Raw genomic sequence first — 25,900 nt, 5'->3', positions numbered from 1 at the left:
CTTTGCCGCCACAACTCTCCACCCAGCTTTGCCGCAACAGCAGCCACAAGGAGCATGGTCAGCTTTGCCACCACAACTCTCCACCCAGCTCTGCTGCAACAACAGCCACAAGGAGCATGGTCAGCTTTGCCACCACAACTCTCCACCCAGCTCTGCTGCAACAGCAACCTGCAGGAGCATGGTCAGCTTTGTTGCTGTGCCTCTACACCCAGTCCTGCTGCAACAGCAGCCACACCTCTGCCCAGCCCTGCTGCAACAACAGCCACAAGGAGCATGGTCAGCTTTGCCACCACAACTCTCCACCCAGCTCAGCCGCAACAGCAGTCACAAGGAGCATGGTCAGCTTTGCCACCACAAATCTCCACCCATCTCTGCTGCAACAACAGCCTGGAGGAGCATGGTCAGCTTTGTTGCCGTGCCTCTACACCCAGTCCTGCTGCAACAGCAGCTACACCTCTGCCCAGCTGCAACAACAGCCACAAGGAGCATGGCCAGCTTTGCCACCACAACTCTCCACCCAGCTCTGCCGCAACAGCAGTCACAAGGAGCATGGTCAACTTTGCCGCCACAACTTTCCACCCAGCTCTGCTGCAACAACAGCCTGGAGGAGCATGGTCAGCTTTGCAGCCACGCCCAAGTGCAGCCGTGCTGCAACAGCATCCTGTAAGGGTGCAGTCAGCTTTGCCACCATGCCCCCTGCTCAGCCCTCCTACAACAGCAGCCTGCAGAAGTGTGGATTGCAGAAGGAAAACCCATCTAGAACTCAGCATATCCAGACAGGGAACATACTTCCCTATTGTGTAACATGTCATCAGGCAGTCCACCCCCTCACCTAAGGAGACATGCCCACCATGTTTAGAAGAGGATGGGAAGGGAGGCTGTGGGTCACATGATCACCAAATAAAGTACATAATAGATTTTTTTTAAGAAAGGTTACTAGCGCTTTAGAAACTAAAAATTTAGACTATTATGCTATGTTTTTTCAACTTGATTTCATTTTTACTACAAAGGGAAAGTACAATCTCCTCAGATTATATTAGGAATATACTCTCACTGGTAATTTATTAGGTACACCTGTTTTTTGACTTGCAACGGGAATTACTAGGCATGGTGGGGATATGGGGAGTTGTGCTATAAGGGTTGCTTTGGAGGGGGAAGTTAGAACTAGGAAGGCAGATTTTTGTTAGAAAGAGAGATTTGGGGGAGTTGGAGGGGGGGGGGGGTTGTTCTAGTAGGGATGATTGGGGGGGGGGGGGGATTTAGTGCTAGCAGAGGGAATTTGTGCTGGGAGAGTAGGATTTGGGGGGGTGGATTTATGCTCAGAGGGGAAATTTGAGAAGTAGAGGATTTGTGGTATGAGGAGATTTGTAGTGGGAGGAGGGGGAAATTTTGGGTTGAATTTTGACTTGCAACATGAATTTCTGCTTAAGTGTGATTAGTGCTAGAATTTTATTTTTTTTTTGGGGGGGGATTTTTGCTGACACATAATGCTCATACATTTTTTTTTTTTTGGGCGGGGGATGCCATTTGGCAGCTTCGCCCTTGGCTTTGGAGAACCTTGCCCAGCACTGGGTACAGAGGAATTATAGGAAGGGGAAACTAAAACTGGGATCAGGAAAAAGGAAGAGTAGGAACAAGGCAGCAAGGTTCAAGGTGTGAATACAGCACAAGAGCACGGTCAAGAGTGGGCACAGAATAAACGGATAGCAGTATGTGGCAGCAAAGCGAAACACTGACCCGAAGTGTTATAATAGAAGAGGAAATAAATACCCTCCCAGCAGCCAGCATCAGGTGGAGACTGCTGGGAGACACCTGCTGGTGGACTCCGGAACTACAACCTCCCACTCTAGGAAGCACAATGCCTCCAGCAGTTGATCCAGGTCTTGACAGTGAAAGTTTTCCTTCCTACAATAAAGACCGCACACTGCTGCTCTCTCTCCTTGTGGAGGGTGACTGGTCTTGTCTCCACCCCCTCTTCAAGTTTTCTGTAATGGGTTGTCCTGCTGGGCCCCTCCCACAGCGCTGCTCTCTGCACAGGCATTTTACAGCCCAGTGATGATGTCACTGCTACTTATACAAAGTAATAACTGAATTTGCAAATGCATTTGTGGATATTGAGGAATATAATACAATTATTTTTTATTTGTTTTGTGCCGGGAGTTCAGCTTAAACAACTAATCAGAGGCATTTCTGGAGTGCTTATGAAATAAATAAAACAATAAACTTCGCACAGATAACCTGGCGTCCTAGTTTACCGTGGATGCTTACCGTAATTGTGAGCCTCTTTATTCAAAGTAAACCCGGCGTGGAATCTGCCTTTGAAGGGGCCCGATAAATTGCTGCGCCTGCAGACACACATCCACGCGGCATAATTCAAAGAATTACCTCCATCTGAAGCCAGCGCAGACCCGACCGCCATCAAACAGCGACAACAAACGCTGAACATAATTATTTGCTCGGTGACAGAGGAGATAAAATATTGGTGTTCAAAAAAAAAAATAACGCCCCAAAAAAAAAAAAATAAAAAATACATAAAAGCCGTTTTTCAAATGTGTCCACCTCTCGGTATTCAGAATGCCGGCTGTGAAAATATCATTAGAGTGTGTGAAAGCCTTCAAATATTTACTTATCTTCCCCGGGATTGAATGATCACAGTGACAGGAGGCTGCAGAGTACTATTTAGTAAACGGTATCAGTTCTAGAGACAGTCAAAACTTCCACATCCCCAATATACAATCAGAACCAAGGAGCATATACAGAATATATAGAATAGATCTCCAAAGAACAAGGGACTTTTAAGGAAGTGTTGACGTCAATGAGGCGAGTACAATACAACTATACTTACAATATACAAACTTTATTAGTATTCCAAAACAAAACATTGTTTATATAATTCAGTATTGGTACAGCTAAGACACTAAAGTCCAATATCAATATATTATGATATGTCCAACGTGTTTCGCAGAGACTGCTTCTTCAGGGAACCTGGTGGCTGGCTGGCACCCTGCATTTTCATTTATAGATACATTTTAATGCTCCTGATGAGTGGACGGAGGTCCACGAAACGCGTCGAGCCGACACTTTACTTAGACAACCCCATCCAAGGCTTCCTATAATTGGGCCGATTATCATCTAGACAATCCTATCCGATTTTTATCTCAAGATTTTGTGTATTTTTGCTAATATAGTCTTTTATCAAATCTGTTTTAATTAATGATTTTGGTTATGCCATCCATGTATTTATTCTTATTTATATGACCCATTGTATGTATTAATATCTTCTAACAATATTTAGACATATCATGTTATAGATTACAGTTGATTAACCAGATATTCGATTTTGTGTCAGCTCTCCATAGGTCTCCCTTTAACTGGGTTTATATAGGGTTTTGTTTTTTTTGTTTTTTACATTATATATAAATGTGTACCTATGGAGAATTTGTTTTCACAATAAAATAGTTTATTTATTATTAGGCTCCGTTCACATGTCAGCGTATGGATCGCGGGCAGAATCGCCGCGATTCCGCCCGCGATCCGGAGATTATTGCAAATCGCGGGACGCCTGTGCGTTGCCCGTGATTTGCAATAGCCCCCCAAACGCTGAGCGATGTTGCCGCGATTTCCACCTGCCGAATCGCGGTAACATCGTGCAAAAAAAATTGCGGGACGCAATACGCTCCAAAGAAGCTCTTGTACTTTTTTGGGCGTAATGCGTCCCGCGATTTTTTTTTTTGCACGATGTTACCGCGATTCGGCAGGCGGAAATCGCGGCAACATCGCTCAGCGTTTGGGGGGCTATTGCAAATCACGGGCAACGCACAGGCGTCCCGCGATTTGCAATAATCTCCGGATCGCGGGCGGAATCGCGGCGCGATCCATACGCTGACATGTGAACGGAGCCTTAAGGAATTTGACAGGTTATTTTTGTATTTATATGTAATACATCGATTAATATTTATTTACAATTAATTTTGCATACTGTGTCAGCCCCTGTGTCTAGCCTTACTCATTTAAAGTCCCACATTTCCTTCCTTCTTTCCAATATCAATATATTATGATATGTCCAACGTGTATCGCAGAGACTGCTTCTTCAGGGAACCTGGTGGCTGGCTGGCACCCTGCTGTGGGTGGGGGGCTGGGTGGCACCCTGCTGTGGGTGGGTGGCACCCTGCTGTGGGTGGGTGGCACCCTGCTGTGGGTGGGTGGCTGGCAGCTGGCTGTGGGTGGGTGGGTGGCTGGCTGCCATGTCCTCTCTGGTCCAGCCGTTCTGTGGTGGGCACTGTCTGAGCCGAGGAAGGTGGCAGCCTTTGCCCTATCCGGGTAGAAGAAGCCAGACTGTCAGAACATTTGCAGGCCCAGTGGGCGGAGGCACGCGGTGCAACATACATGCACTGGGCCTGCGGTGCAAAACCTTTGGAGTCCTCGCTTCTTCTACCTGGGCTGATAACATGGTGGGCCCCAAAAAGATGGCCACCGCAGTAGGAGGAGACCAATATCAGTAATATCGGTATGTTAGATGTAGAATTATAATATGGGGGGGTTTTCTAAAACTTTTCCTGAAGGGTGAAAGAGGACAAATTCATCAAATATTTATTGTGCTATTTATACATTTCCTGATTACCGATTCCAGATATATAGAATGGATGTCAGATGTGTCAATATGAATAGCGCCCTTTCACGTTCAATAAAGAATGTTACAACATGAAAGTATCTCCATCCATCAATATCTCCATCCCAATATTAGATCCATAGGAATATTAGATCCAGCTCAATCAATTACTTATATTCATTGGCGTGCATGAGATAGCGATTCGTTGCACCGAGCGTACAGGACCGGACGCTGCACCAAGCAGCTGCGCATCGTGACCGCATTGCATTCCTTTAGGAAATCAAAGCACGGTGGACTTTGACAGCATAGAGAATAAGATCAGATCATAGGAATAGTACAAACCGCTCAGGACAAGACTACACAAAAGGCTGGAGAAGAGAATACACATCCAGATCAATCCTCAGAGTTTCAAAGAGCATGTAAAATGAAGGAGGTAAAGCTGGGCAATCGCCAGGACATTTTCCATTCTAACACCTTCTGATAATTAACCAAAGAAAACCTGACAAAAGGTGTTATATGTAGACTTAAAGCAGAATTCCAGCTAAACATGGCAAGATTACTATGAACAGCCCATTAAAATCAAAATAATAAAACCAACTTTTGCTGCAGTATTCAGCTTCAATCCAGAAATTTCCCCCGCAGTACTTTTTTCTGCCACTAGATGTCCTCAGCCTGATGGTCAGCATCATTTATTCCACGTCCTGGACCCACCCCTAGCCTGTGACTGGACAGTGAAAGGAGAAGTAACAAGGCGACTCGCTCATCTATCCATCACTCTGCTCTCTCCTCCTGTCAGCCCTAGTCCTAGTCAGTAGTGGTGTCATTGAATGAAAATTTTGGACTGAAACTGAAAATTCAGCAAGCACTTGGCTGAAAATTTGATTTTTGCATTGAAGTCAATGGGACGTAATTTTGCACAGAAGTCAAAGGGGCGCAATTTTGCACAGAAGTCAAAGGGGCACAATTTTGCACTGACGTCAAAAGGGACGCGATTGCTGCTAGTGTGGGATCTATTGTTAATGGGGGGGGTCAATTGTTGTGTGGGGGGATCTATTGTTGCTGGCTCCAGGGGATCTTACTGCTTTTCTTGTTATCATTAGCAAGTTCCATACGAATTACTTAGCACCACAAAATGATACTTGGTTCTGTATTCTATAAAAAGGGAGGTACTGGGAGGTGGGTAGGGGGTGGAACCAAGGTGACGATGCTCAGAGGTGGGTAGGGAGTGGAACCAAGGTGACGATGCTCAGAGGTGGGTAGGGGGTGGAACCAAAGTGACGATGCTCAGAGGTGGGTAGGGGGTGGAACCAAAGTGACGATGCTCAGAGGTGGGTAGGGGGTGGAACCAAAGTGACGATGCTCAGAGGTGGGTAGGGGGTGGAACCAAAGTGACGATGCTCAGAGGTGGGTAGGGGGTGAAACCAAAGTGACAATGCTCATAGGTGGGTAGGGGGTGGAACCAAAGTGACAATGCTCATAGGTGGGTAGGGGGTGGAACCAAAGTGACAATGCTCAGAGGTGGGTAGGGGGTGGAACCAAAGTGACGATGCTCAGGTGGGTAGGGGGTGGAACCAAAGTGACAATGCTCAGAGGTGGGTAGGGGGTGGAACCAAAGTGACGATGCTCAGAGGTGGGTAGGGGGTGGAACCAAAGTGACGATGCTCAGAGGTGGGTAGGGGGTGGAACCAAAGTGACAATGCTCAGAAGTGGGTAGGGGGTGGAACCAAAGTGACAATGCTCAGAGGTGAGTAGGGGACGGAGACAAGGGGTGACTCAGAAGCAGAGCCGGGACAAGGGGTGGGCAGGAGGGATGGTTGCCCTGGGTGCAATGGTTTATTGCAGGGATGGGGGGGTGCCTTTACCCTAACCCTAAGGAAAGGGGAGGGGGCACAGTTTGGCATCCTTTCCCTGGGTGCTGGATGACCTTATTCTGGCACTGCTCAGAAGAGGGGAGTTCCTAATTTTACCAAATAAATGGTGTGGCACAGAGCAGTGCTTGTGGCAATTGGGCACTCAGAAGGGGGCGGCACCACTATACAGGGGGAAAAAAAGAAGACTGAAGATTATGCTCAGCTGTCAGTCATTTCTCCTCTCCTGAATTTCCATAATCTCCATTTAGCAGAAAGTCTCCCCGTCCCAGCCGTCTCCCCCCCTGCAGCAGCATCATTCTCCACAATTACAACCACCCAGCGCAAATATTGTACCAGCGAGCAAACCATAATTAGCACATGTTCACCGGAGTGACAGTTACCCCGCAACAGGCGCACAAAAAGACCGATTATTACCCGGAGACTAAATACGAGCGTTCACCAGAACAGATACGGCGAACGGGAGACACGGAATCCCCCAATACATTAACCTTCTCATGTCTGGCCTGCCAAGACCCCCCCACTCAACTCAGGTCAACCGCGTGCCAGGGGGGTTGCAGGGCGTTTGCATTACTCCCTGGTTCGCAGGAATGGCAGGTTTGCCACCCGATGATGGCTTGATGTCGCATGTAAATACTCCTGTGCGTTGCCTCACCAATAAAGAAGGTCACAAATCCGATTTTCCACACGTTAACACAACACACATTAGGATGGCTTCACTCTCCCCCGGCGCGGTCCCAACATGCGGCTAACCGCCAGATTTCATGCTTCCCCATAGACTCCTATGAGGTCCTGCGGTTCTGCTGCGGTTCCTGGAACTGCATGAAAACAGCAGGGCATCATAGAAATCTATGGGAAAGCACACCCGGCCCGCCCGAAACCAGCTGGTTAGCCGCGATCTGCCGACAGCACGGCGTGAAGTCACCCGCAATGCGCGCCATAACAAACGTTAACACACCGCATTGAAGTAAATGGGCTCTAAGGCTGGGCTCCCTCCTCAGCGTGTGCTTGCGTTTTTTTTTTTTCTGTGTGCATTGGGCAGCCCATTCACTTCGTGCATCAACCCCCCCCCCCCCCAAAAAAAAAAGTTCCAAAACATTTCTTGGAGCAGAATGTGGCGCGTTTTTATGGCGCATTTGTAGCATGTTTCCCATGTGAGAAAATGCAGAGCAGACCCACACCCGTTACCCGCATTTGGGAAGATATTAAACACTTCTGGACCAGAAGGATTTTCCCCCTTAACCACTTAAGCCCCGGAAGATTTTACCCCCTTCCTGACCAGGGGTTTTTTTGCGATTTTTTACTGCGTGACTTTAACGGACAATTGCGCGGTCGTGCGACGCTGTACCTAAACGAATTTGACGTCCTTTTTTTCCCACAAACAGAGCTTTTTTTTGGTGGTATTTGATCACCTGTGCGAATTTTTACTTTTTGCGCTATAAAAAAAAAAAAGAGCGTAAATTTTACAAAAACAACAATATTTTACACATTTTTTTATATGAAATTCCCCAAAAAAATGTAAAAATCAAAATTTTTTAACATTTTTGGCCAATTTGTTTTCTGCTACCTACGTTTGGTAAAAAAAAAAAAAGCATATTTTGATTGGTTTGCGCAAAAGTTATTGCGTTTACTAACTAAGGGAAAGATTTCTGTCATTTTTGGTGTTTTTTTTTTTTAACGCGTAATGGCGGCGATCTGCGATTTTTTTGCGGGACTGCGACATTGGGGCGGACAGATCGGACCCTTGACTGACATTTTTGACACTTTTGGGGTTACCAGTGACATTACTGCAGTAATCAGTGCTATACATATGCACTGTTACTGCAAAATAACACTGGTAGTGAAGGGGTTAACTTTATTTGAGAGGGAGGGGCTGTGTGTGTCCCTAGGGGCCTGATTCTAACTGTGATTGGCTGTGGCTTGAAGTGTAGGAACAGTGATCAACGGTTCTACATAGTAGAACCATATGATCACTGTTTCTACACAGGGGAGAATGACAGGCGGCTTGTTTATATCAGCCGCCTGACTTTCTACCTCGGCACCGATGATCGGCGAGTGACCGGCGGACATCGGGTCCGCCGGTCACACGCACGGACTTGCTTGGGAACGAGCCTGGGCGGGAGCGCGCCTCCGTGGGCGCGCGCTCGCCCGCTATTGGCTCCCAAGCAAGTGACAGGCTAGTGATGTATATATACGTCACTTTGCCTGGCCGGGGCTGACTGCCGACGTATATCGTCGTGCGGCGGTCGGCAACCGGTTAATGACCAGGCCATATTTTGCGATTCGGCACTGCGTTACTTTAACGGACAATTGCACGGTCGTGCGACGCTGTACCCAAATAAAATTGACGTCCCTTTTTTCCCACAAACAGAGCTTTCTTTTGGTGGTATTTGATCACCTGTGCGATTTTTATTCTTTGCGCTATAAACAAATAAAGAGCGACAATTCTGAAAAAAAACACAATATTTTTCACTTTCTCCTATATAACACTCCCAAAAAAAAGACAAGCATCCTGTCTGTTTGCATGATTTTACCGCAATTTGTCTTACAACAATCGAGGCAGAATCACGCCATTGCTAGTCACAGGAATCGCATGAGCGTCTCGCGATTTGCAATAATTCGGGATCGCGGGCAGAATCGCCGCAATTCTGCTTAGCGATCCTGAATCATTGCAAATCGCGGGACACCTGTTCGATTCCAAACGGGGCACAATCTTCCTGCGATTGTCGCCAAACGAATCGCGGTAAAATCATGCAAAAAGAATCACGGGACGCCTGTTCTTGTGCTTTTTAGGCGAACAAGCATCCTCTCTCTTTGCGTGATTTTACCGCCATTCATCGGGCGTCAATCCTGGCAAAATCGTGCCGCGTTTGGGGTGCCATTACAAGTGACAGGAATCGCACGAGCGTCTCGCGATTTGCGATAATTCGGGATCGCGGTTGGAATTTACCGCGATCCCAAATCATTACAAACCGCGGGATGCCTGTGAGATTCCCGTGACTTGCAATGGCACCCCAAATGCGGAACAATTTTGCCACGATTGTCGCCCGACGAATTACGGTAAAATCACGCAAACAGAACCTGCGGGACGCCTGTCGCCCAAAAGAAGTTCTGTCCATTTGCATGATTTTACAGCGATTTGTCGGGCGACAATTGAGGCAGAATCGTGCCGCATTTAGGGGGCCATTGGAAGTCACAGGAATGGCACGAGCGTCCCGCAATTTGCAATAATTCAGGATCGTGGGCAGAATCGCCGCGATTCTGCCCGTGATCCCCAATCATTTCAAATCCCGAGACGCTCCCGTGTGATTACTGCGATTTGCAATGGCACCCCAAACATGGCACAATTTTGCCGCGTTTGTTGCCCGATGAATCGCGGTAAAATCGCGCAAACAGAACCGCGGGGCGCCTGCCGCCTAAAAGAAGTTCTTGTACTTTTTTTTTTTAGGCGTCAGGCGTCCTGTCTGTTTGCATGATTTTGCCGCGATTCATCGGGTGACAATCGAGGCAAAATCGTACTGCGTTGAGGGGGCCTTTGTAAGTCACGGGAATCGCGGTTTGAATTTATTCGGGCTTGCGAGCAGAATTGCTGCGATTCTGTCCGCAATCCGAGACGCCATTATGTGAACGCAGCCGAAAATACACCCAGCTGTGAGATATTCCCCAATTTTACTATCTGCTGTCCACAATGATTCATTCACACATCACGGCGGGTCGGGAAGACCGCACCTTTACCATACCAGATAACGTGTTCCAGTCACCCGGCCCCGCCATAACAAATCAACATTATTACTGATTAATAAAACTCCGAAATCTGCAGAGGTGAGAAGCAAAATGAGGCCATGAAATATAACCTTTGCTATACGGTGCATCCAGAAAGTATTCACAGCGCTTCGCTTTTTCCACATTTTGGAATGGAATGGATGGAGGGCAGAGGGACCGGGTGGGAGGGAAGGCGTGTGATTGGATGTGCGGTGATCCAGGAATAAAAACGCAGCCGCAACGAGCCGGTGACCCAGCTGCCGCCAGTTGCTAGGAGGATTAGACGCCAACAATCTGCTATATATAAGAAGGTTAGCGAAGCGATTATGGAGTGGCTGAACCCGACACATCCAGAGATGGAGCGCCGCAAATATTCTCACCCCAAGTATGATCGGACTTACAGCTTCCGTATAAACCCCGGCACACCGGACAGCAATGTACACAGCGCCCCCTATCAGTGCGAGCTGCAAAGCCTATGGAAGAGGGAATGGAAGGAGCTCAATGGACCCCAAATACAAACTCACCTCTTCTAATATATGGAGAACGCCCACATGGGAGGAGAACTCACTCCCACACTGGAGGAGAACTAGCTCCTACACTGGAGGAGAACTAACTCCCACACTGGAGGAGAACTAACTCCTACGCTGGAGGAGAACTAACTCCCACGCTGGAGGAAAACTAACTCCCACGCTGGAGGAGAACTAACTGCCACACTGGAGGAGAACTAACTGCCACACTGGAGGAGAACTAACTCCCACACTGGAGAAGAACTCACTCCCACACTGGAGGAGAACTAACTCCTACACTGGAGGAGAACTAACTCCCACGCTGGAGGAGAACTAACTCCCACGCTGGAGGAAAACTAACTCCCACGCTGGAGGAGAACTAACTGCCACACTGGAGGAGAACTAACTGCCACACTGGAAGAGAACTAACTCCCACACTGGAAGAGAACTAACTCCCACACTGGAAGAGAACTAACTCCCACACTGGAGGAGAACTAACTCCCACACTGGAGGAGAACTAACTCCCACACTGGAGGAGAACTAACTCCCACACTGGAGGAGAACTAACTCCCACACTGGAGGAGAACTAACTCCCACACTGGAGAAGAACTCACTCCCACGCTGGAGGAGAACTCACTCCCACGCTGGAGGAGAACTCACTCCCACACTGGAGGAGAACTAACTGCCACGCTGGAGGAGAACTAACTGCCACGCTGGAGGAGAACTAACTCCCACGCTGGAGGAAAACTAACTCCCACGCTGGAGGAAAACTAACTCCCACGCTGGAGGAGAACTAACTCCCACCCTGGAGGAGAACTAACTCCGACACTGGAGGAGAACTAACTCCCACATTGGAGGAGATCTAATACTGCCACACTGGAGGAAAACTAACTCCCACACTGGAGGAGAACTAACTCCCACACTGGAGGAGAACTAACTCCCACACTGGAGGAGAACTAACACCCACACTGGAGGAGAACTAACACCCACACTGAAGGAGAACTCACTCCCACACTGAAGGAGAACTAACTGCCACACTGGAGGAAAACTAAATCCCACACTGGAGGAAAACTAACTGCCACACTGGAGGAGAACTAACTCCCACGCTGGAGGAGAACTAACTCCCACGCTGGAGGAGAACTAACTGCCACACTGGAGGAGAACTCACTCCCACACTGGAGGAGAACTCACTCCCACACTGGAGGAGAACTCACTCCCACACTGGAGGAGAACTCACTCCCACACTGGAGGAGAACTCACTCCCACACTGACACTGGAGGAGAACTCACTCCCACACTGACACTGGAGGAGAACTCACTCCCACACTGGAGGAGAACTCACTCCCACACTGGAGGAGAAGTCAATCCCACACTGGAGGAGAACTAACTCCCACACTGGAGGAGAACTAACTCCCACACTGACACTGGAGGAGAACTCACTCCCACACTAGAGGAGAACTAAATCCACTGCAACAGATGAAATCCAGACACAAGCTCAACATACAGATATATGAGGGCAGTTACAGTATTCATCCAGTCCTTACATCCGACAGTCCGTCACACACCTCAGACCTGATTTTTTTTCTGCTTCAGCTGTCCCGAATGTAAGGAGCGTTCTTCCCACTGACCACCAACGTAAGGGACGTTCTTCTTACTGACCACCAATGTAAGGGACGTTCTTCCCACTGACCACCAATGTAAGGGACGTTCTTCCCACTGACCACCAACGTAAGGGACGTTCTTCCCACTGACCACCAACGTAAGGGACGTTCTTCCCACTGACCACCAATGTAAGGGACGTTCTTCCCACTGACCACCAACGTAAGTGACGTTCTTCCCAATGACCACCAATGTAAGGGACATTCTTCCCACTGACCACCAATGTAAGGGACATTCTTCCCACTGACCACCAACGTAAGGGACGTTCTTCCCACTGACCACCAACATAAGGGATGTTCTTCCCACTGACCACCAATGATGGGATGCTATTTCTCCCCCTAACACAAAGATGGATGGTTTAATCCCACTGATGCAAGGATAATTTCTACTCCCATTGGTCACAATCCGGCCCCCATAAAGTCTGGAAGACAGTGAACTGGCCCTTTGTTTAGGAAGTTTGGAGACCTCCCTGGACTTGTACATACATTGTATTTGGAGACTTGTGGATACAATGTAGCATCATCTCCTCATATAACACATACAGGGCTCAGATCACAACGCTGACACACCAGGATAGGGATCCTGATTTACTGAAAAGTGACAGTTATTTATGTCAGTTATTTTCAGAGAACAATGACGCCTGAAAACGTCCGTCACATAATTACAAATAAAGATCCGTATCCCTGTGTACAGCGTTATTACCCACAGTATAGCTGCTATAGCAGAATGTACAATCAGATTGGAACATGTATGGTAAACTGTATAAGGATCATTCCACCCAGAATATGAGTCTTAGAAGATGCCGACTATTCAAACAACCCACCCATAAAGTCTATTTCCCCTGTCTGGGAGTCTCACTCCTCCTGCTGCAGCACTGGGAGTCTCTTTTCTCCCGCTATAATTGTATTATTAGGTAATAAAAAGGATTACATAAAATAATGAAAATATTCAAAATCCAACAGAAGCATTTCATAATGACAGATGTAGGTGGGCAGAGATATCGGGTGCTGGGGGCTGGGGATCCCAGGAGATGAGAAGCCCAGGGGGAGTGTGACTCAGTCGGTCGGCCCAGAGTGGTATACAGGCATGTGGGTGGTGCAGGTTTGGTGACATTTTTCAGCACAAAGTGAGGATGTTTCTGCAGGCTGATCTCCAGTGCAATACAGACATGTGCGGTGCGATGCATACATGTGCCCTGCGATACTGAGACATGTGCCATGCGATACAGAGACATGCCCCGCGATACAGACAGACATGTGCCCTGCGATACAGAGACGTGCCCTGCGATACAGACAGACATGTGCCCCGCGATACAGACAGACATGTGCCCTGCGATACAGAGATGTGCCCTGCGATACATATAGAAATGTGCCCTGCGATACATACAGAAATGTGCCCTGCAATAAATACAGAAATGTGCCCTGCGATACAGAGACGTGCCCTGCGATACAGACAGGCATGTGCCCCGCAATACAAAGACGTGCCCCGCGATACAGACACGTGCCCTGCGATACAGACACGTGCCCCGCGATACAGAGATGTGCCCTGTGATACATACAGAAATGTGCCCTGCGATACATACAGAAATGTGCCCTGCGATACATACAGAAATGTGCCCTGCGATACATACAGAAATGTGCCCTGCGATACATATAGAAATGTGCCCTGCGATACATATAGAAATGTGCCCTGCGATACATATAGAAATGTGCACTGCAATACAGAGACGTGCCCTGCGATACAGACAGGCATGTGCCCCGCAATACAGAGACGTGCCCCGCAATAGAGACAGGCATGTGCCCCGCGATACAGACAGGCATGTTCCCCACGATACAGAGACGTGCCCTGCGATACAGAGATTTGCCCCGCAATACAGAGATGTGCCCCGCGATACAGAGACGTGCCCCCCGATACAGACAGGCATGTGCCCCATGATACAGAGACCTGCCCTGCGATACAGAGACGTGCCCCGCGATACAGAGACCTGCCCTGCGATACAGACACGTGCCCCGCTATACAGAGACGTGCCCCGCGATACAGAGACGTGCCCCGCGATACAGAGACGTGCCCCGCGATACAGACAGGCGTGTGCCCCGCGATACAGACAGGCGTGTGCCCCGCGATACAGAGATGTACCATGCGATATAATGGAGCACTTTGCACTACCAAGGGTTTATCGTGCAATACAGAGGTAGGTACATGGTATGAGATGGGAGGTGCGATGCTACTCTCACATTATAAGACCGATTCCCACCCATCAATTCCAATCATTCGTCACTCCCCACTGGAGAATACTCAAACATTTCAGCTACAACATCGCACATCTCCAAAGAAAGGAACCAACACATAATATTATTGGAACACATTATATTATATATCTCTATACATGCATATTATTACTAGGAACACATTATATTATCTCTCTCTCTATATATATATATATATATATACACATATATTACTGTATCTATAAAAAGTTATATCTATCTATATAGAAGTTATTAGTATTATATAATTCTTTATATTCAAAAGCCTTTTTCTTTTCTCCGAGCTTTAGCTAAATCTTCTGTCAGACCGTGCAGCACACAGGCAGGTGAGTGTACAGTACAGGTAGGTATAATACACAGCTGGCCTTATATATATATATATACACGCTGCACTCTTATATACAGGTAAATACATTTTAGGGTTCTTAAATGTCCTACAGAGTTAGGGTGCTCTCCAGAATGCTGCCAGTGTAATATAGAGGTATAGAGTGTAATATAGAGGTATACAGTGTAATATAGAGGTATAGAGTGTAATATAGAGGTATACAGTGTAATATAGAGGTATACAGTGTAATATAGAGGTATACGGTGTAATATAGAGGTATACGGTGTAATATAGGAGGTATAGAGTGTAATATAGAGGTATACAGTGTAATATAGAGGTGTACAGTGTAATATAGAGGTATACAGTGTAATATAGAGGTATACAGTGTAATATAGAGGTATACGGTGTAATATAGAGGTATACAGTGTAATATAGAGGTATACAGTGTAATATAGAGGTATACAGTGTAATATAGAGGTATACAGTGTAATATAGAGGTATACGGTGTAATATAGAGGTATACAGTGTAATATAGAGGTATACGGTGTAATATAGAGGTAGGGTACTTTGTATGTAGTTGGCTCTACAGGTAACAGGTGTACTACAGAGGCAGAGTGTACTACTGTATACAGGTAAGTATTTACTGGATGTCCCATAATCCCCACAGAGCAATATCCAGGTATACATTCTGTATATAATGTGACATATATATCTCTGTGTGCCCTATACAGGTATACAGGACAGTAATCTATATACAGATATACAGGAGTATATGCAGGACAGTAATCTATATACAGGTATACAGGACAGTAATCTATATACAGGTATACAGTAATCTATATACAGGTATACAGGACAGTAATCTATATACAGGTATACAGTAATCTATATACAGGTATACAGGACAGTAATCTATATACAGGTATACAGTAATTTATATACAGATATACAGGAGTATATACAGGTATACAGTAATCTATATACAGGAGTATATAGAGGACAGTAATCTATATACAGGTATACAGTAATCTATATACAGGAGTATATAGAGGACAGTAATCTATATACAGGTATACAGTAATCTATATACAGGTCATCTCTATATAGGTGATGAGTATTATATACAGATTATACAGCCGGGTCCTCTGATCGGGTATACAGCACTGTATATGGAATATATAGGTGATCAGTATTCTATATGTATAGCTGAGGTGTACACACAGTATACAGAGTATATACAGTATATGGAATGTGTGGCACGGTTCCCTGCAGAGGTGATCAGTATTCTATAGGTGAGATCTATACACAGTGTACAGAATGGTATAGAATGGCTCTGTACCTGGTGTATGATTGCTGATAACCCCGCCCCCTCCATCCTATACATCCCTCCTGGTGTAATAAACAGGTATGTAATATACAGAGGTGTATAGAGTGGTATGCAGTGTAATAACCATGTACTTTCGGTGTGGTATAGAGTAGTACAGAGTTGGGTACCTTGTGTATTAGAAGTATGCGGTGTCATAGACAGGTACACATGGTATGAAGTGTAATCTCCAGGAGTCGGTCCCCTGTAAGTGCTGGTTGATGACACGAGAGGTATGCAGAGTAATAACCATGCACTCTCAGCGTTGTACCTTGTATGTGCTCATTGTATTAGTAGTATATAGGGTTATAGACAGGTACACATGGTGTGAAGTGTGATAACCATGCACTCTCAGTATGGAGCAGAGGTTGGTGTCATACTCTGTATGTGCTGGTTGTATTAGTAGTATGGAGTATAGACAGGTACACATGGTGTAGTAGAGAGGTATGTAGTGGTATAGACAGGTATTCTCGGTGTGTAGTGGTATAGACAGGTATTCTCGGTGTGTAGTGTTATAGACAGGTATTCTCGGTATGTAGTGTTATAGACAGGTATTCTCGGTATGTAGTGTTATAGACAGGTATTCTCGGTGTGTAGTGGTATAGACAGGTATTCTCGGTGTGTAGTGTTATAGACAGGTATTCTCGGTGTGGAGTGGTATAGACAGGTATTCTCGGTGTGGAGTGTTATAGACAGGTATTCTCGGTGTGGAGTGGTATAGACAGGTATTCTCAGTGTGTAGCGTTATAGACAGGTATTCTCAGTGTGTAGAGGTATAGACAGGTATTCTCAGTATGAAGTGTTATAGACAGGTATTCTCAGTGTGTAGAGGTATAGACAGGTATTCTCAGTGTGTAGAGATATAGACAGGTATTCTCAGTGTGGAGTGGTATAGACAGGTATTCTCAGTATGAAGTGTTATAGACAGGTATTCTCAGTATGAAGTGTTATAGACAGGTATTCTCAGTGTGAAGTGTTATAGACAGGTATTCTCAGTGTGAAGTGTTATAGACAGGTATTCTCGGTGTGAAGTGTTATAGACAGGTATTCTCAGTGTGTAGAGGTATAGACAGGTATTCTCAGTATGAAGTGTTATAGACAGGTATTCTCAGTGTGTAGAGGTATAGACAGGTATTCTCAGTGTGTAGAGATATAGACAGGTATTCTCAGTGTGGAGTGGTATAGACAGGTATTCTCGGTGTGAAGTGTTATAGACAGGTATTCTCAGTGTGAAGTGTTATAGACAGGTATTCTCGGTGTGGAGCGGTATAGACAGGTATTCTCGGTATGTAGTGGTATAGACAGGTATTCTCAGTGTGGAGTATTATAGACAGGTATTCTCCATGTTAAGTGTTATAGACAGGTATTCTCGGTGTGGAGTGTTATAGACAGGTATTCTCGGTGTGGAGTGTTATAGACAGGTATTCTCGGTATGTAATGGTATAGACAGGTATTCTCAGTGTGAAGTGTTATAGACAGGTATTCTCGGTGTGAAGTGTTATAGACAGGTATTCTCGGTGTGAAGTGTTATAGACAGGTATTCTCAGTGTGAAGTGTAATAGACAGGTATTCTCAGTGTGAAGTGTTATAGACAGGTATTCTCGGTGTGAAGTGTTATAGACAGGTATTCTCGGTGTGAAGTGTTATAGACAGGTATTCTCGGTGTGAAGTGTTATAGACAGGTATTCTCGGTGTGAAGTGTTATAGACAGGTATCCTCAGTGTGTAGTGTTATAGACAGGTATACTCGGTGTGTAGTGTTATAGACAGGTATTCTTGGTGTGTAATGGTATAGACAGGTATTCTCAGTGTGTAGTGTTATAGACAGGTATTCTCAGTGTGGAGTGGTATAGACAGGTATTCTCGGTGTGAAGTGTTATAGACAGGTATTCTCGGTGTGAAGTGTTATAGACAGGTATCCTCAGTGTGTAGTGTTATAGACAGGTATACTCGGTGTGTAGTGTTATAGACAGGTATTCTTGGTGTGTAATGGTATAGACAGGTATTCTCAGTGTGTAGTGTTATAGACAGGTATTCTCAGTGTGGAGTGGTATAGACAGGTATTCTCGGTGTGAAGTGTTATAGACAGGTATTCTCGGTGTGAAGTGTTATAGACAGGTATTCTCGGTGTGAAGTGTTATAGACAGGTATTCTCGGTGTGAAGTGTTATAGACAGGTATCCTCAGTGTGTAGTGTTATAGACAGGTATACTCGGTGTGAAGTGTTATAGACAGGTATTCTTGGTATGAAGTGTTATAGACAGGTATACTCGGTATGAAGTGTTATAGACAGGTATTCTCAGTGTGGAGTGTTATAGACAGGTATACTCGGTATGAAGTGTTATAGACAGGTATACTCGGTATGAAGTGTTATAGACAGGTATACTCGGTATGAAGTGTTATAGACAGGTATTCTCAGTGTGAAGTGTTATAGACAGGTATTCTCGGTGTGTAATGGTATAGACAGGTATTCTTGGTGTGGAGTGTTACAGACAGGTATTCTCGGTGTGTAGAGGTATAGACAGGTATACTCGGTATGAAGTGTTATAGACAGGTATTCTCGGTGTGTACTGTTATAGACAGGTATTCTTGGTGTGGAGTGTTATAGACAGGTATTCTCGGTGTGTAGTGTTATAGACAGGTATTCTCGGTGTGTAGTGTTATAGACAGGTATTCTCGGTGTGAAGTGTTATAGACAGGTATTCTCGGTGTGTAGTGTTATAGACAGGTATTCTCAGTGTGAAGTGTTATAGACAGGTATACTCGGTGTGTAGAGGTATAGACAGGTATTCTCAGTGTGAAGTGTTATAGACAGGTATTCTCGGTGTGAAGTGTTATAGACAGGTATTCTCGGTGTGTAGAGGTATAGACAGGTATTCTCGGTGTGAAGTGTTATAGACAGGTATTCTCGGTGTGAAGTGTTATAGACAGGTATTCTCGGTGTGTAGTGTTATAGACAGGTATTCTCAGTGTGAAGTGTTATAGACAGGTATACTCGGTGTGTAGTGGTATAGACAGGTATTCTCGGTGTGAAGTGTTATAGACAGGTATTCTCAGTGTGAAGTGTTATAGACAGGTATCCTCAGTGTGAAGTGTTATAGACAGGTATTCTCAGTGTGAAGTGTTATAGACAGGTATTCTCAGTGTGAAGTGTTATAGACAGGTATTCTCGGTGTGGAGCGGTATAGACAGGTATTCTCAGTGTGGAGTATTATAGACAGGTATTCTCCATGTTAAGTGTTATAGACAGGTATTCTCGGTGTGGAGTGTTATAGACAGGTATTCTCGGTGTGGAGTGTTATAGACAGGTATTCTCGGTATGTAATGGTATAGACAGGTATTCTCAGTGTGAAGTGTTATAGACAGGTATTCTCGGTGTGAAGTGTTATAGACAGGTATTCTCAGTGTGAAGTGTAATAGACAGGTATTCTCAGTGTGAAGTGTTATAGACAGGTATTCTCGGTGTGAAGTGTTATAGACAGGTATTCTCGGTGTGAAGTGTTATAGACAGGTATTCTCGGTGTGAAGTGTTATAGACAGGTATTCTCGGTGTGAAGTGTTATAGACAGGTATCCTCAGTGTGTAGTGTTATAGACAGGTATACTCGGTGTGTAGTGTTATAGACAGGTATTCTTGGTGTGTAATGGTATAGACAGGTATTCTCAGTGTGTAGTGTTATAGACAGGTATTCTCGGTGTGAAGTGTTATAGACAGGTATTCTCGGTGTGAAGTGTTATAGACAGGTATCCTCAGTGTGTAGTGTTATAGACAGGTATACTCGGTGTGTAGTGTTATAGACAGGTATTCTTGGTGTGTAATGGTATAGACAGGTATTCTCAGTGTGTAGTGTTATAGACAGGTATTCTCAGTGTGGAGTGGTATAGACAGGTATTCTCGGTGTGAAGTGTTATAGACAGGTATTCTCGGTGTGAAGTGTTATAGACAGGTATTCTCGGTGTGAAGTGTTATAGACAGGTATTCTCGGTATGAAGTGTTATAGACAGGTATTCTTGGTATGAAGTGTTATAGACAGGTATACTCGGTATGAAGTGTTATAGACAGGTATTCTCAGTGTGGAGTGTTATAGACAGGTATACTCGGTATGAAGTGTTATAGACAGGTATACTCGGTATGAAGTGTTATAGACAGGTATTCTCAGTGTGAAGTGTTATAGACAGGTATTCTCGGTGTGTAATGGTATAGACAGGTATTCTTGGTGTGGAGTGTTACAGACAGGTATTCTCGGTGTGTAGAGGTATAGACAGGTATACTCGGTATGAAGTGTTATAGACAGGTATTCTCGGTGTGTACTGTTATAGACAGGTATTCTTGGTGTGGAGTGTTATAGACAGGTATTCTCGGTGTGAAGTGTTATAGACAGGTATTCTCGGTGTGTAGTGTTATAGACAGGTATTCTCAGTGTGAAGTGTTATAGACAGGTATACTCGGTGTGTAGAGGTATAGACAGGTATTCTCAGTGTGAAGTGTTATAGACAGGTATTCTCGGTGTGAAGTGTTATAGACAGGTATTCTCGGTGTGTAGAGGTATAGACAGGTATTCTCGGTGTGAAGTGTTATAGACAGGTATTCTCGGTGTGAAGTGTTATAGACAGGTATTCTCGGTGTGTAGTGTTATAGACAGGTATTCTCAGTGTGAAGTGTTATAGACAGGTATACTCGGTGTGTAGTGGTATAGACAGGTATTCTCGGTGTGAAGTGTTATAGACAGGTATTCTCAGTGTGAAGTGTTATAGACAGGTATTCTCAGTGTGAAGTGTTATAGACAGGTATTCTCAGTGTGGAGTGTTATAGACAGGTATTCTCAGTGTGGAGTGGTATAGACAGGTATTCTCGGTGTGAAGTGTAATAGACAGGTATTCTCAGTATGTAATGGTATAGACAGGTATTCTCGGTGTGAAGTGGTATAGACAGGTATTCTCAGTGTGGAGTGTTATAGACAGGTATTCTCGGTGTGTAGAGGTATAGACAGGTATTCTCGGTGTGGAGTGTTATAGACAGGTATTCTCAGTGTGTAGAGGTATAGACAGGTATACTCAGTGTGAAGTGTTATAGACAGGTATTCTCGGTGTGTAATGGTATAGACAGGTATTCTTGGTGTGGAGTGTTACAGACAGGTATTCTCGGTGTGTAGAGGTATAGACAGGTATACTCGGTATGAAGTGTTATAGACAGGTATTCTCGGTGTGTACTGTTATAGACAGGTATTCTTGGTGTGGAGTGTTATAGACAGGTATTCTCGGTGTGAAGTGTTATAGACAGGTATTCTCGGTGTGTAGTGTTATAGACAGGTATTCTCAGTGTGAAGTGTTATAGACAGGTATACTCGGTGTGTAGAGGTATAGACAGGTATTCTCAGTGTGAAGTGTTATAGACAGGTATTCTCGGTGTGAAGTGTTATAGACAGGTATTCTCGGTGTGTAGAGGTATAGACAGGTATTCTCGGTGTGAAGTGTTATAGACAGGTATTCTCGGTGTGTAGTGTTATAGACAGGTATTCTCAGTGTGAAGTGTTATAGACAGGTATACTCGGTGTGTAGTGGTATAGACAGGTATTCTCGGTGTGAAGTGTTATAGACAGGTATTCTCAGTGTGAAGTGTTATAGACAGGTATTCTCAGTGTGAAGTGTTATAGACAGGTATTCTCAGTGTGGAGTGTTATAGACAGGTATTCTCAGTGTGGAGTGGTATAGACAGGTATTCTCGGTGTGAAGTGTAATAGACAGGTATTCTCAGTATGTAATGGTATAGACAGGTATTCTCGGTGTGAAGTGGTATAGACAGGTATTCTCAGTGTGGAGTGTTATAGACAGGTATTCTCGGTGTGTAGAGGTATAGACAGGTATTCTCGGTGTGGAGTGTTATAGACAGGTATTCTCGGTATGTAATGGTATAGACAGGTATTCTCAGTGTGTAGAGGTATAGACAGGTATTCTCGGCATGGTACCTTGTATATGCTGGTTGATGACACTCTCCAGGCGCTCCAGTCTCTCTATGATTCGCAGGGTGTCCCCCTTGTCCTCAGGCTCCAGTTTGGTGCTGTCGGGGGGCACATAGAGGCCGGCCATGTAGTTGGTCACCCATCCCACATAGAGCAGGCACAGAATGTTACTCATCCCGCTCAGGATGACACAGGTGGACACCAGCGGTTTGGTTTTCCTGGTACACAACATCCTCAGATTCCTCCATAGAGCCGGGCTCCTCCGACACCAACTCCGCTCCCTCCGCCGCTTCTCATCTCACTGAGCGGACACACACAGGCACAGCGCGCCGCACCGAGCCCACACAGGGGAGCGACCAATCCCACAGCGAGAACTCTCACCGACAACCAATGGCTGAGGGGAGAGGGAGGGGCCAGCCACAGCGACTCAACCTGCTCTTCTCTCTTCTCACATTCCACAGCGCGGAGAGGAGAAGAGAAGAGCGATACAATGTATATACAATGTATATTCCCAGCGTATACTCCATAATATTCACCTGATACAATGTATATACAATGTATATTCCCTGCCTATACTCCATAATATTCACCTGATACAATGTATATAGAATGTATATTCCCTGCCTATACTCCATAATATACACCTGATACAATGTAAATATTCACATATACACCTGATACAATGTATATACAATGTATATCTCCTATATACTCCATAATATTCACCTGATACAGTGTATATATAATGTATATTCCGTGTCCTCTATATACACCTGATACAATGTATATATAATGTATATTCCCGGCGTATACTCTATATACAACTGATACAATGTATATTCCATATACTCCATTATATACACTCGATACAATGTATATATAATGTATATTCCCAGCGTATACTCTATATACACCGGATACAATGTATATTCCATATACTTCATTATATACACCCGATACAATGTATATCCCCGGCGTGTACTCTGTTATATACTCCCGTTACAATGTATATCCCATATACTCTATTATATACACCTGTTACAATGTATATTCCGTGTACTCTATTATATACACCCAATACAATGTATATTCCATATACTCCATTATATACACCCAATACAATGTATATCCCCGGCATGTACTCTGTTATATACTCCCGTTACAATGTATATCCCATATACTCTATTATATACACCCAATACCATGTATATTCTGTGTACTCTATTATATACACCCAATACAATGTATATTCCATATACTCCATTATATACACCCAATACAATGTATATATAATGTATATTCCCAGCGTATACTCTATATACACCTGATACAATGTATATTCCATATACTTCATTATATACACCTGATACAATGTGTATTCCATATACTCCTGTATATAAACCTGATACAATGTATATTCTCAGTAAACTCGACATACACCTGATACAATGTATATTCCATATACTTCATTATATACACCTGATACAATGTATATCCCCGGCGTGTACTCTGTTATATACTCCCGTTACAATGTATATCCCATATACTCTATTATATACACCTGTTACAATGTATATTCCGTGTACTCTATTATATACACCCAATACAATGTATATTCCATATACTCTATTATATACACCCGATACAATGTAAATACAATGTATACTCCCAGCATTTACTCTATATACACCTGATACAATGTATATTCCATATACTCCATTATATAAACCTGATACAATGTGTATTCCATATACTCCTGTATATACACCTGATTCAATGTATGTTCCATATACTGTATATACACCTGATACAATGTATATTCCATATACTCCTGTATATACACCTGATTCAATGTATGTTCCATATACTGTATATACACCTGATACAATGTATATTCCATATACTCCATTATATACACATGATACAATGTATATGTCCTATATACTCAATTATATACTCCCGTTACAATGTATATCCCATATACTCTATTATATACACCCGATACAATGTTTATTCCGTGTATTCTACCATGTACACCCGATACCATGTATATTCCGTGTACTCTATTATATACACCCGATACAATGTATATTCCGTGTACTCTATTATATACACCCGATACAATGTATATCCCATATACTCCATTATATACACCTGATACAATGTATATCCCGTATACTCCGTATTATATACACCTGATACAATGTATATCCCGTATACTCCGTATTATATACACCTGATACAATGTATATCCAGTGTACTCTATATACACCTGATACAATGTATATCCCCGTATACTCTATTATATACACCCGATACAATGTATATCTCAATATACTCTGTATTATATACACCCAATGCAATGTACTGTATATCCCAATATACTCTGTATTATATACACCCAATGCAATGTATATCCCATATACTCTGTATTGTGTACACCTGATACAATGTATATCCCCTTATACTCTGTATTATATACACCTGATACAATGTATATCCCGTATACTCTGAGTTGCCGTTCAGGGAGTAAAATAAGTATTTTATCCCCAAGCAAAACATGACTTAGTAGTTGGTGGAGAAACCCTTGTTGGCCAGCACAGAAGTCAGAGGTTTCTTGTAGTTGGTGACCAGGTTTGCACACATCTCAGGAGGATTTTGGTCCACTCTTCTTTACTGATCTCTAAATCCTTAAAGCGGTTGTAAACTCTATAAAAAAATAAATAAAAAAAAAAAAAAACCTGCAAGACAAAGGCATAATGAGCTAGTATGCATTATGTGTAACTTACCTTAAAACGAAGCCCCGACACGGACCCCCGGACATCGCTGCGGGCGCTGCCATGGTCCCTCGTCGTCTCTTCCGGGTTCGGCGGCTCCGGCGCGCTGATTGGCCGGAAGAGACGGCTCCGGCGCGATGATTGGCCGGAGCCGCGATGACGTCACTCCCGCGCATGCGCGCGGGAGTGATTTTTCCGGCAAGCTCCCGGCAACTTAATTGAAGGTCCCACGGACCTTCAGAGCGCATGCGCCGCTCGCGCGAGCGGCTGCATGCACTGTAAATATCTCCTAAACCGTGCCGGTTTAGGAGATATTATTTGTACCTACAGGTAAGCCTTATTATAGGCCTTATTATAGGCTTACCTGTAGGTAAAAGTGTCAAAAAGCGGGATACTACCGCTTTAAGATTTCTTGGCTGTCTCTTGGCAACTCGAAGTTTCAGCTCCCTCCATAAATTTCCTACACAGATTCATGATACATATATTATATTGCCATATACCCTATACACCCTATATATATTTTTCAACCAATGTCTCTTCTCCCCTCACCCAACCCAGAGAAGAGATAGAGAGTACATGTGGATACATTGTATATCAATATACTGTACAACCAATACATTGTAGAACTAAAACACTAATACATTGTATATCATACCACTAATACATTGTATATCATACCACTAATACATTGTATATCTATATCACCAATCACTGAGATTTAGCCATTATATCACCTATACATCCTATCACTAAGACTCATCCATTATATCACCTATATATCCTATCACTGAGACTAATCCATTATATC

General features: G+C 44.4%; 1 protein-coding gene across 1 annotated transcript in view; it reads right to left on the bottom strand.

The window, feature by feature from the left end:
• The window catches only part of GALNT18 (polypeptide N-acetylgalactosaminyltransferase 18), a 548,225-nt gene extending 525,609 nt beyond the window's left edge, over positions 1-22,616 (bottom strand). The window contains exon 1 of the mRNA XM_082270869.1: positions 22,322-22,616. Within this exon, the coding sequence (XP_082126995.1) occupies positions 22,322-22,547 (226 nt within the window). The 5' untranslated portion in view covers positions 22,548-22,616. The remainder of the gene's footprint in view (positions 1-22,321) is intronic.
• Positions 22,617-25,900: the final 3,284 nt, after the last annotated feature.

The sequence above is a fragment of the Pelophylax lessonae genome (genome assembly GCF_965119305.1).
Source record: "Pelophylax lessonae genome assembly, chromosome: 10".
Lineage (NCBI taxonomy): Eukaryota > Metazoa > Chordata > Amphibia > Anura > Ranidae > Pelophylax > Pelophylax lessonae.
The sequence above is the reverse complement of the archived record's forward strand: the minus strand, read 5'-3'. Positions and strand labels throughout refer to the sequence as shown.